At 46.3% G+C, this 12144-nt stretch overlaps 1 protein-coding gene across 4 annotated transcripts in view; it reads right to left on the bottom strand.

Annotated features, from left to right (window-relative positions):
• Positions 1-566: 566 nt before the first annotated feature.
• The window catches only part of SPSB3 (splA/ryanodine receptor domain and SOCS box containing 3), a 21381-nt gene continuing 9803 nt past the window's right edge, over positions 567-12144 (bottom strand). For 3 of the 4 annotated variants that reach the window (XM_006130046.5, XM_075898949.2, XM_075898950.2), the window contains 6 exons: positions 10812-10960; positions 7914-8091; positions 6431-6618; positions 4517-4619; positions 3226-3351; positions 567-1594 (listed from right to left, as the gene is read on the bottom strand). In XM_006130046.5, coding sequence (XP_006130108.3) covers positions 1242-1594; positions 3226-3351; positions 4517-4619; positions 6431-6618; positions 7914-8091; positions 10812-10960 — 1097 coding nt within the window. In that variant the 3' untranslated portion in view covers positions 567-1241. The remainder of the gene's footprint in view (positions 1595-3225; positions 3352-4516; positions 4620-6430; positions 6619-7913; positions 8092-10811; positions 10961-12144) is intronic. The other variant, XM_006130050.5, reaches the window with a different exon arrangement.

Raw genomic sequence — 12144 nt, 5'->3', positions numbered from 1 at the left:
TTAAAGGTCAGTGAAAGTAGTTTCAGGCCACTGGTGGATTATTTTCTGCTAAAGGATCCAGCCCTTTAAGGAGCATTTTTTTTCTGATTCCAAGCAGAGGAAGAAACTTTCTGGCCTGCTACAGTCAGCGTGCAAGTCTTGCACAATCATTATGCAAAATAACTGCTGATAAAGCTGTGCTGAGTTTCATAGCAGTGACAGTTATGTGGATCCTGCTATCAGACTTAATAGGAGCCCTGCATTATTCATCCATTTTTAGCAAAATCAAAAACTCAGCTATTAATCTGATTAACAGAGGAGGAAACAAGTCAGATGCCTCCTCTCTCACATTGCATAAAGTGCAACTATTTAGCTACATACCTGCTATAGTGTATCAGACCATCTAGTCCAGTATCCTGACTGAGGGGGCCCAGTGCCAGAAGATGATGCAAGAACTCCATGAGGCTATTGGGGAATAATCTGCCCCTCAACATGAGGTCTCAGCCTGGTCGCTAATAAAGCCCTTCCAAGACTCCGTATGATACTTGTAATATTCTTGAGAGGCACACTTTAATTGCCACTGAAGGTATGAGCCAAAGTAAACAGTATGTTTATTACCATTTAATAGTCTTCTATACAGGCAAAGCAGCAGTACCCAACATGCAAAGCAATTTAAAGTCATGGGATTCAAATGAGATCACTTACAGATCAGCTTTAGCAAGTAACCGCTTGTTCATAACAGTGCCAACAGTAAAACATGTAGATGCAATTCTAAGAGCCTCTCTCTTAATACTGCTGTTTTAGATCACGTCCCAGTGACTCAATGCCTTCATTGCAAGTGTCAAACCAACACCTGACAGGAGAGGGTGGAGTGGTAACTGATTTTGTCTTTTAATAGAAGTCAAGTCATTGATTGGATCATAAAGCCTGCTAGAAGAGACCCACACTTGGAAGCCAGCTTGAGAACGTGCATCTCTGCTGGAAAAGTCTATGTGCTCCTGAGAAATGAGCTGGTAAAGAAGAATAGGAGATGAATCTAGGATATTTTGCTGCAGGTTATCTGGGATGCCCATTTCAAACTCACTCCACAGTTGGGATAGGTTTCCAAGGCAAGTGGCTGATGCTTGTAGCTTAAAGATTCCAAGAGGGTAGAAGTCTCTGCAAACTTGATTAGAAGTTGATGTCCCCACTAAGAGGTGCCAGGCCTGGATCATCCTCAGATAGTAAATGAAACACCCCCAGGCAGTTTGTTTGAAAATAACTTATGTCCTCCTGCACCTCTTCCTTTGGCACGCCTCTGCATCTGATCCACAGGAACTATCAGAGTCGCTTCCAGACAAGGAGGAAGAGGAGGTGGAAGGCTTCAACGTGCTACAGTTCATACTCAGCACCCAGCCTAGTTTGTTGTGTAGAACTTGCTTGAGTCCGGGGGGCAGAGGCAGCACTTCCAGTGTATCTACATAGTTGGGCAACAGCTGGCGGAGGCGATAGCAGCAGAGATACTGGAGGGATGTGTAGCTGGTGCATGAGCGGATCACTTTCATGCTGCTTTTGGCTGCAGTGGAGCACACCATGGGGTAGAATTTCTTGTTCTGCAGTTTGGTAGCTGCAACTCCTGAGAGGAAATACAATCAAAGAAGCCAAGGCACAATTAGATAATTGCCTATATTGCAGAGACAGTTCGGAGGATACCCTGTGATCAGAACTGTTAGACTATAAATATACAGGCCTACCTGTAATAAGAATGTAGATGTTTTATCATCATCTAGCTAGTTACAGAGGTATAAAATAATCAAAGTCACAAGTCTGCCTGTGCATGGACCTTCTCTCAGTGTAACAGTCTAAGGCCTTATTCTTTGGCTAAGCAGCACAGGGAAGCCATAAACTGGGAAGTGTATGGTCACATCTTCACATTCCAAACCAGTCACATTGAAATACAGTAAAATTAGACTGTTGTTAAGGTAATCCAATCTTACAGCTCCAGATAAAGGAAAGATCCTCGATTTTAAAAGAAAATTTAGTATTTGTGTCTGGAAAGAACGCACTTAATTGTGATTGTGAAACCCTTGTTTATTGTTTTGTCTTTAAGGTCTCTAGTTTTCTATTGCTAATCTGTATGGTCTCTGGTTCACTAACTGTTTGCTGTGGACTTAATTTTAATGGATGTAGATCTGGCAAGGTGGTAGGATATAATTGGTCAGAGAATTAGATTACATTATTTTAGGCTTGGTTAGTAAAGTTTCAGTAAAATGATTGGTTACAGTATAGCTAAGTACAGGCCTACAAACAGGGGAACAAAGGGGACAACTGCCCTGGGACTTGAAGGTTTTGGCCACCTTCCCTGCTACTGCGGCAGCGACAATGTCTGGAGCTCCAGGCCCCATAAGCAGCCACTTGCAGCAGTGCGTTGCATGCTCTGGGCAGCTTTGAGGGATGTTGGGTGGGGGGCGCCGTGCACTGGGCAATTTAGAAGGCTGGTTACAAGAGCAGAGCTACCCCCGACACCTTGCCCAAGGGTCCATGAAGGCTGTTGGTGCCCTTGGCTAAGCAAAACTCAAGTTTTACTATATAAGCTGAGGTCAAACAAAGTAAGGAAAGGAAACCGAAATCATGTTTGTTAAAGAAGTGGGGGAGGTGGGGACTACAGGGAACGAGGAACAGGGACACAGACAAAGAACGGAGAAGGGGACAGAGGGTAAACACACTGCAGTCTCAGAGTTGGGGGCGGAACACAGGGAATGGACTCTTGGCATACAGAGCAGCCTAACTGGTGTGAAGTGCTTTGGGATCATGTTTGCTGGAAATTAACGCCAATGAACATTGCATTGTCTGCACTTCAGACTTCTGTTGCTCAGTCTGCAGGAGAAGAACCAGGAAAGTGGGAGGATGAAGGAAAAAGTCCTCCAATGTTGCCTCTCCCCCACCAAATGTGGGGTCTACAAATTTATGGATAAAGATATGGAGCGCAGGAGATTTTTGAAGTCAGGCCTGTTGAAAGAATGAATGGGTGTTCTAGTAACACCTGCTTCATGCATTTAATCTTCTCTATAGCTTGCCAATCAAGGAAGCCCAGTAACAATCTGATGGCACAGACTTCCAAAAGGTAGCAACTAGCTCAAGTTCCGTGCAAAGGCTCTAGGTTCACTAATTCATACACCCTTCCCTCCCTGGAAGTTTTGGCCCATCACTTTGCTCCTCTGAAGGGTGAGGTTGGCTGGATGAAGGCCACCTTGTTCCAACTCTTACCTATGCATTTCCTGTTTTTGAAGAAAGTGAGAGTTCCATGCCATGTGTCCAAATGAACCCCAATGATGGAGCCTTGGCCAAACCTTGAGGAGAAGTTCATTTTATCTCCCTTATGGTGAAGTAGTCCTTAAACAGACAGCAGATTAAGAAGCAATCCTACACTCCTTAAATCCATCTTATTTTCCATTTGTTGCATAGACTGAAGTAATCAACCATTCAGAAACAAAAACAAAAACCTTTAGATTTTCCCCCATGACTCCCATTTGCTGCCCCCATCCGAAACCATGTGAAGGGTCCCTGGCAGCTCAGGAGACAGCCAAGAGTGGACTATACTCCTGTCTCTATACCCAGGGTCAAGTATAGGCCAAATGTATTAAAAGACAAAGTTGTGGTCCCTCTGCAGCAGGACAGCCTATATGCAATGAGCTAAAGCTGGGGGGAGGAAGCCTCACTGGCTGTCTCAGCAGTTGAGCAAATACAGAACAACAGAGACTGAACTTCCTTTATTAGGTGGAAGCACTTCTAATGGGGGGGAGAGTTTATACCAGGCATGGGAATCCAGCCTGCCAAGTGGATTGATCTAGCCTGTGGCCACCTGGCCACTCCCCTGCTCCCAGGTCTCACAAAGTAATTCGCTCAAAGCAGCTGGCACCTCACCCCCCACTCCCCAACCAGGAGCACAATGTGCCAACCATTTTGAACAGCAAATGACTTTGCATGCTTCCCGGCCCCCAGTCCCAACTGGGGTGTGAAGGCAAAGTCCCTAGCAGAGGGTGGGGGGACATGTGGGCCCAAAAGGAACCACCCCTTTTTGCCTAAGGCCCCACCCCTTCCAGGGGCAGAGACAGCTCACAACCACAACCAGCATTTGTGAAGTGGCCTCCCTGCCAAAATTATTACCCACCCGTGGTTTATACTGTTATCTGTAGAGGAGGTGGGACATGGACAAAGTTCAGCCTCTAGGTTAGACTATGTACCCTGTTAAGTGAGTTACTTCACTATATAAAAGATGTTTTAAATGACAGATGCAATCCTGATGGGAAATACAGCAACACTGGCAATAGGCATGGATCTTCTCCACCACTCCAACAGAAGGCTGGCTGTGGGCAGCAGTTTCAGCTGAAGTCCATTAGGAATATCAGAGCAAATTCACAGTCCAGGTGATCATTTCAGTATAAATCCCATCCATGAAAGCACTTCCACAATTGCTAGGATTAGGTTTCCTCATAGCCACGAACCTTTCCCATAAACACTAGAGGGAGCTCCCCCCCCCCCCACACCCCTACATTACCTGTGTAGGAGAGTCCCCAGCTGTCTTCATCCTTGCCCAGCAGGCTACAGAATGTGTGGCGGTACTTGTCGAGATTCACATCTGAAGTCCCAATTCCCACCATCTGGATGGAGGTAGCCCATGCCAAAGGAGAACATAAGGTCCTAGTTTCTGCCATGGAACCACTCAGGGCTTTAAGCGCATCAGCCATTTTGGTCTCTCCCTCGGCTACTTTTATTAGCATGTCCCAACAGCGTCCATAAAAAGTTCTGGGCAAGTTACAGCTTTAGTCCTGCATTCTAGAAATTTACTATTTCTCTGATAGAAGCAGGCAAAGCAGGGGATGGTCACAACAAAAGAGTCAGAACTCCAACAGGGGAAGAAAAATGGTGATTGTTAGCTAAATAGTAGCTTTTTTATCTAAACTGTCCAATGCTGTTCCAGCATTCATCATATGCTAGGATTAGTCAGAAAACCGTGCATCTCTGACTGGGTAGGAATCGGGAGTTTCTCTACATTTCTGTCATTTCATGCACTGTGCAGCTGGGCCCATCTCTCTATTTTGTCATGCTTAGATCACCGCTGGTGAACCAGTGTTCCCTCACATTTTTTGTGTCAATGTGCAGAATGACTTTTGCTATGTGATATATCACCTCCATGTTGGTGCACATAACAAAAGTCATTATGCACACAGTGTGTAGTTTGGGTGGAGCCAAGGGGTTGGGATGAGGGCTCTATATGGAGGTTGTGGGGGGGTTCCAGGGTAGGGCAGGCAGTTGGCTGAGGGGGGAGGGTGTGGGCTCTTGCAGGGGGCTGAGGATAAGTGGCTTAGGATGCAGGAGAGGGCTCCAGACTGAGGGGTTAAGGCCAAGGGATTCAGAATACAGGAGGGGACTGCAGGTTGAGGCAGGGGGGTTGTGGTGTAGGAAGGGCTCCAGGTTTGGGGAGGGGCTTTGGGCTGGGGTATAGGAGGCAATACAGGCTCTAGGCTGGGAGAGTGAGCTTTGGGTGGGGCCGGGAATGAGATTTTGGGGTGCAAGAAGCAGCTCTGGCTTTAGGAGGGCTCAAGGTGGGGGTTGGGGCTTGGGTTTACATTGGAAGCTCTTGGTCAGTGGCACTAAGACAAGCAGTCTGGTGCCTGCCTATCCTAGGACACAGCACTACGCCCTGGAGAAGCCAGCAGGTCCATCTACTGGGAAGGCAGCACAAGGTTGCCAGGTGCACTGCTCTCACCCAGTCAGCACTAACTCAGTGCTGCCCCCAGCTCCTATTGGCCAGGAACCAGTAAACAAGAGCGCAGAGCTGGTGCTCAGCATGGGGAGCCCTTTGACTGGCTCTTCCCCCTTAGAAGCCACACTTGCTGCTGGCCACTTCTCTGCCAGCCCAGCACAGAGTTGCCCCAGCTGCAGCAGTTCCTTGCTGGGGCTGGCAGGGAGAGATGCCTCTCCCGCAGCTGTGGCAGCTTCAGGGCTTGGGGAGAAGCATCTCTCCCTGCTGCAGCCTTGAGCCCCTGCTTGAGGCTTTAATAGGAAGCTGCGCGGCTGCTTAAAGGGAATTTAGCTGATGACCTACAAATAACAACGTAACAAAAGGGAAGATAGAGAGGCAGAATATGGCCCCTATACATCACAACTGGCTCTGAGATCTCAAGTGAGTCACTTCAATTAGAGTGAACCAGAAAAGTTAAGTTTTTAGGCTCAATATAGGAGTATCACAGTGAAACTGAATGGCCTATGTTACGCAGGCCAGAGCAGAGCTAATTAATGATCCCCTTCAAGCATTAAACTGTTAGTTTCCCTGCCTGATAATTGGGGAGGAGTCCAGTTTTCATGAAGTACACAGAGATATTGAGGTGGTGTGCTATCAAGTACAGTTCTGTTGAAAAAACGTATCTCTGTGTACCTGTTTGTTCCTAAATAAGTCAGTTCAACATACCATGTCAGTGCCATAGACTGGAGAGGTCATCTTGATCTCCCAGAAGTGCTGGCCCTCTGCCAGCTCCTTGTTCCCACGGATAGCAGCAGTGCCACAGCTATACTCCATGTGGAAGTTCACTTTGCGGTTGTCACAGGTCAGGAGTGTTGCAGTTGATTTATTCATGTCATCCCACACCCACTCAAAGTCTGTTGAGAAAGAAGACAACATTTTTAGGAGGTAGGGCTATATGAGACTGCACAAATCCAGAAATGTAACAGTTTAACAGCCTTTACCATTTTTATAGTCTAGCAGGCTAAACAGCAAGGTGGGTTTGTTGAATACTCAGCTTGTTAATGCCCCAGACCTTCTTGCTGTATTCTAGGGATGTCATGTTAATGTGGTTCATCCTTCTTAACCATGTCTGCCAACATCAAACAGTGGCTCTTGTTTTGGTGTGACACCAAAGCTCAAATGTGTAAGCATCTTAGTCTTAGGTAACTGCAATTACATATGACTATCCTGTACATTACTGCTGTCAGTTATCATGTGAAGTTGGACCAGAGGCCAGGCCACAAATAAAACACTGAGGGCAGCATTACTCTGTATTACAAACCACAAAAGTCACAGCATTGTCACTCTGAAAGATGGGCAGGAAATGACCTGATGAGGTCTAATCTGGGAGAATGAGAATTTAAGACGCTTCTAGAGCTTCCTTGAATCTTTGAGAATCCCATCTTTATTTCCTTTAGGCTCATGAAATTACAGCCAGAGTCCAAGCAGTGTGCAGGCTTCTCATTCTTGATATATGAACCCCCATCATCTGGACAGACCCAGATTTTAGCTAGCTCTTAATGCACAGCAAGCCTCATCTGCTATACTCCTTACTACCTTACCAGTTTTCTAATTGTACTGAATTGTAATGAGGATCAAAGTTAGCATACATACCCTGTCCCACAGTTCAGCCTATGGGTGTGTGAACAGCAGTGCACACTGGATTATATTAGTGTGAATTATGAATCATTTACTTTGTACCTGCAGCATACACATGGGGGAGTTACATGAAGTGTAGCACATTGGTGTGCACTGCTATTTACATCCCAGAAGTTCACAGTAGAGCAGAGTGGACGCACCCTGGGATGCAACCTTGAAGTTCAGTTTCTCTTATGGCCTAATCTGGATTTTAAACCAGGTCCCCACAGGCAAGATCTGGTGCACTAGCATATTCAGAGTTTAGCCAGTGAATCACACAAGATATAATATACTGATTACCTTCCCATTTTCCCTATGGAGCATGTCATCAGAATGAACAGCACCCATGCAAAATTAACACATTGTATTTTCCACTCTAAGAATGCAGTAATGGTCCTCACCATTTTGTACAGATGAGCAGGGCACCATTACCTCTATCTGGATGGGATCCCAAAAGTTACAAGCAAAGAGAAAACAACACAGTTCAAACCCCAGGGGAATAGCAAGAGCACTTTACAAGCTGCTTCCTTACACTCATCTTCTTCTCCGCACTGGCAGTCCTTCACCCGATGGATAGTATGCAGGCTGGAGCAGTAGGGAGTCTCATTCTGGTTCTCACAGTTGCAGTAGGACTCTCCTGTCACAGGGATGGCACTGGGAATGGATGGTGAGAGGGAAGGAAACTCTGGTTCAGAGTCAGAGTCACTGTGCTGCCAAGGAAAAGCAGAGGGATACCATCAGAAAGCTAAAGTTTGAGAGGCATCTCAGCTTCAGCAGTGCTTTATAAAGCCATGGCTTTGTAATTATTTCAGTAATACTTAAAGGTCCCAGGAGACACATGCCCAAAAGAGCCTACACTGTGTAGGCTACACAGATGAGTTGATGGAGAAGGATGCAAAGTTCAAGCGAAGTGGAGGATGACTACAAGCACACCGCATTCAAGATCTCGATTTTAAACCACTGATGCTATTTAGGGATGTTTGAGGTGCAAAGGAGGAAACTATAGGAGTGGAGAAAAAGGACAGACACAGGGTAGAGAAAGAGTTGGGAAGCTAAGTTGGGAAACACTGCAGGGTTTTTGCGCAAGAAGCCTTTTGCAAAAGAGTTCTTCTGCAAAAACTTCTTGCAGAAAAGCGTGTCCACTCCTCAAAAGCACATCGCAAAAGCAATGTGCTTTTGCACAAAAGAGCGTCCATACTGCATGGACTCTCTTGCACAAGAAAGTTCTGATGGCCAATCACAGAATGGCCATTAGAGCACCCATAAGCTTTTTGTAATAGGCTCTTTTTGCGCAAGAAACCTCTGTTGAGCATCCACACACACCTTTTTGCACAAGAACTCTTGTGCAAAAAGGCGTTATGCCTTGTAGAAGGAGGTATACCTTCACCGCAAAAAGCCCTCTGTTCTGTCGATTGACTGGAGATTTTCTTGCGCAAAGACACGCTTGAGGTGTGGACGCTCCACTGGTTTTTGCGCAAAAACCCTGTAGCACAGACATAGCCTAAGGTATTGACATAGAAGAAAGGGCTGGGATGATACTAACTAGTAATACAGCAAGCAGGGAGGGGGGGAAGTAGACTGCATATCAGGAGCGAGGGAATAGTGGATCAAGCAGTAACTTCTGCTGTTCCTCATGTGGAAGAGAGGGTGGCACTCCATACAGGTCTGTGTCCTAGGGGCCAGATGATTGGAGGGCTTTATACTTAAGACCTTTTCATTAAAAGGTTTTTGCTTAGAGTGGTGTATGAGAACAGAAGACATTTAGTTTCAATAGCACCTAACATTATTATCCCTATATGCCAGTAGATCAAACAGCTAAACATAAATCAGTGGTTCTCAACTTATCATAATGTGTTACCTAGGCCAAAGGTTAAGAGCCACAGCAACCCCCATCCTCCCTTACAAACCCCTCTCCCCAGCACCTCCCACTCAGAGACCCCTCCACACAGTGAGGCCCAGAACAGAGGAGTGGGTGGGGAGCCAGGCAGCAGGAACCCTGGACCCTATCATGTAGTGACACGACCCTAACTCGGGACCTAGTCATGTGGGGCCAACCAGCTGCTCACAATCCTGCCTCCTTGCCAGAAACCTAGACCTTGCTGCACTAGCAGCCTTTAGCACACAGATGGGATGCAGCTATGTGCTCACTGGGCCAAATACAGCACCCACACTGAGAACTACTGTCCTAAATGGATTTATTTTGCACAGTATTTGTATGTAATAGAAGGTGCAGGGCCACACTCTAATCTCAAATGACTTTAGTAAGGGACTCTAGATTTACACTGGCATTAGATATTTAGCCTGTTGTTTCCCATGCATTCCTGCTCCATTGCCCAGACTGAACACCAAAGTGAACAGCTACAAGGACATTTGGATATTCTTGGATTGTGTGCGACTCTGGGTCATCTGTGCATAGTCCATCCCAGAGCTTTCCTCTCCTTTGTAGATTTCCAAGATATTGGCCTGAACATCAAAACAGATAAATTTCTGCTGTTTATCTTCTCCTCTTTCCCATCCACAGAATTGAGCTTGCAGAATTTAGAGAGAACATTACCACTGTAGAAACATTAAGCCACTCTGACAGGACTAATGGTAAAAGGGATTATACATGGTCCCTCAGAATTCTGGACCAATTAGGTGTCTGAGCCAGGTTTACTTTCATACCAATTTGTAACTTGCAAGAGAGTTTAGCCTGTATACCTAGGAGATGGGTGAAAGCAAGCTGGAGGAAGTCAATCGCTATTTTAATTTATACAGTCTTACATGATTGTACTTCATTTCCTACTTTTATATCAATTTATACCCAGTGAGCCAAGTTCAGCAATGGTGTGACAAGGGGACCTGTAAATTACAATCTGGTAATTGGGTGAGAGTCCAACATACATACATCTTGGAGAAAAAATTAATTTGCATTAGTTTAGATGTCTATAAGATTAGGCTACTGGCCTCTTGTCCGAATGTGGCCTATTGTGCATGCTATTGTCAGAGGGAACAACAGACTTACTGGGCCCCTGGACAAGGTGGGAGTACAGGTGCAGTGTTCCTGTAAAGGGTGGAGCCTCAGGAAAAAAGGGCAGATTTCCCCTCCCTCCATAGCAGCCCTAAGATCCACCCAAAGCATCCCACTTGTACTCTGGCAGTGATTTAAAGGGCCTGGGGATCTGGCTGCCACTGTTCCTGCTGCTGCCACTGCCGCAGCTGCAGCAACAGGGAACCCAGAGTCCTTTTGAAATCAGAGGGCCCCAGGGCACCTGCCCCCTTTGTTCCTCCTCCCTTTTTGTGGGCCTGGTATTGCCACACAGTACACCTAGCCCTCAAGCCATTAGACACCTGCATGCTGGGGTGGGGGGGAGGTTTCCTTAATGGATGTTTAAAAATAATTTCTTTTAAAGCACATTTTAACTTTGTAAGTCTTAATATTCTAACCTACCTGCCCATCAGAGTCATAGCCCCATCCACGGGCTCCAGAGGCCAAAGCCACTGCCCGTGCATCTGCATCCCGGCGTATCCCACTCAGGACAAAGTGCCAGGCTCTGCTGTTGCGTGGGCGTCGTGCCATGGTGTTTTGAGCCAAATAATCTGCAAAATAGGAAGGGAAGAAAATAAAGATAACCCAGAGCAGCAGAGTCAATTGGGTACCACCTCCTTCCAGCAAAAGACTTCCTCAATTCCTTGAGCTGTCATCGTGCTATACCCCTTCCCCTGACTACCTTGTGACTAGTTAGTCAGATCAAACCTGGGCCTTCACCATGGCCTCATGGAACTCATGGACTACTCTCTGACTAGAATAGTAAGACACACATCTTTCACAGCATGGGCAATGTTACACTTGTTTGGCCAGCAAGGACTGCTGCTGAGAAACAGAAGCATAAACCTACAGGACTAAGCTCATCACCTGTGCAGAACCCCAGCCCAAATTAACTGAAAGAAATACCAGGACCTACTTCATTTTGAATCCAGCATGTTGAACCTTGTAACCAGAAACACTCAAGGAGCACAAAGGACAGACAGTGACACTCTGCACACCGCCATTGAAGGGAGAACTGCTAGTGCACAAGCCACATAACTATCCCACAATTGCCCTGAAGAATGATGAAGATCAACAATAATTGGCATACGCAGGCTCCTGTGGGTTCAGTGACTTCACTGTGCATAACCAAGTTCTAATGCTACACTGTCCCATTTATAGCTGCCCATAGCATTTCCTCTTGGCTCTATGTCACTACACAAGGTGATGTGTGTGCATTTGTCTGCTCATCATTGACTGACTGACCATAACGGGTTTGGTTCTGGCAGTAAGAAGATTGGAGCAACTTCAGAAGAAACTTTGCTCTCTGTAGTGGACAGAGGGATAGCTCAGTGGTTTGAGCATTGGCCTGCTAAACCCAGGGTTGTGAGCTCAATCCTTGAGGGGGCCCATTTAGGGATCTGAGACAGAAAAATCTGTTAGGGATGGTACTTGGTCCTGCTGTGAAGGCTGGGGACTGGACTCGATGACCTTTCAAGGTCCCTTCCAGTTCTAGGAGATAAGCATCTCCATTCATTTCATTTCTCCAGTTGGGGAGGATTGGGTGTGGCAGGAGAAGATAGACAAAAGTCTTGCTGTGCTGGGACAATAATCTTTTCATCAACTTGTCCCAACTTGCCTCAAGAACAGCAGAGAGAAGCAAATAGCTTCTTGTGTGTTTCTTACGCCCTAAGATACAGCTGGCTATGACTGTCCACCCTAACCTCCCCAGAACTCGGTCAATGTAAACTATGCA

This window comes from Pelodiscus sinensis, chromosome 15 (assembly GCF_052426305.1).
Source record: "Pelodiscus sinensis isolate ZL-2025 chromosome 15, ASM5242630v1, whole genome shotgun sequence".
NCBI classification, from domain to species: Eukaryota; Metazoa; Chordata; order Testudines; family Trionychidae; genus Pelodiscus; species Pelodiscus sinensis.
This window is presented reverse-complemented; position numbering and strand designations above follow the sequence as displayed.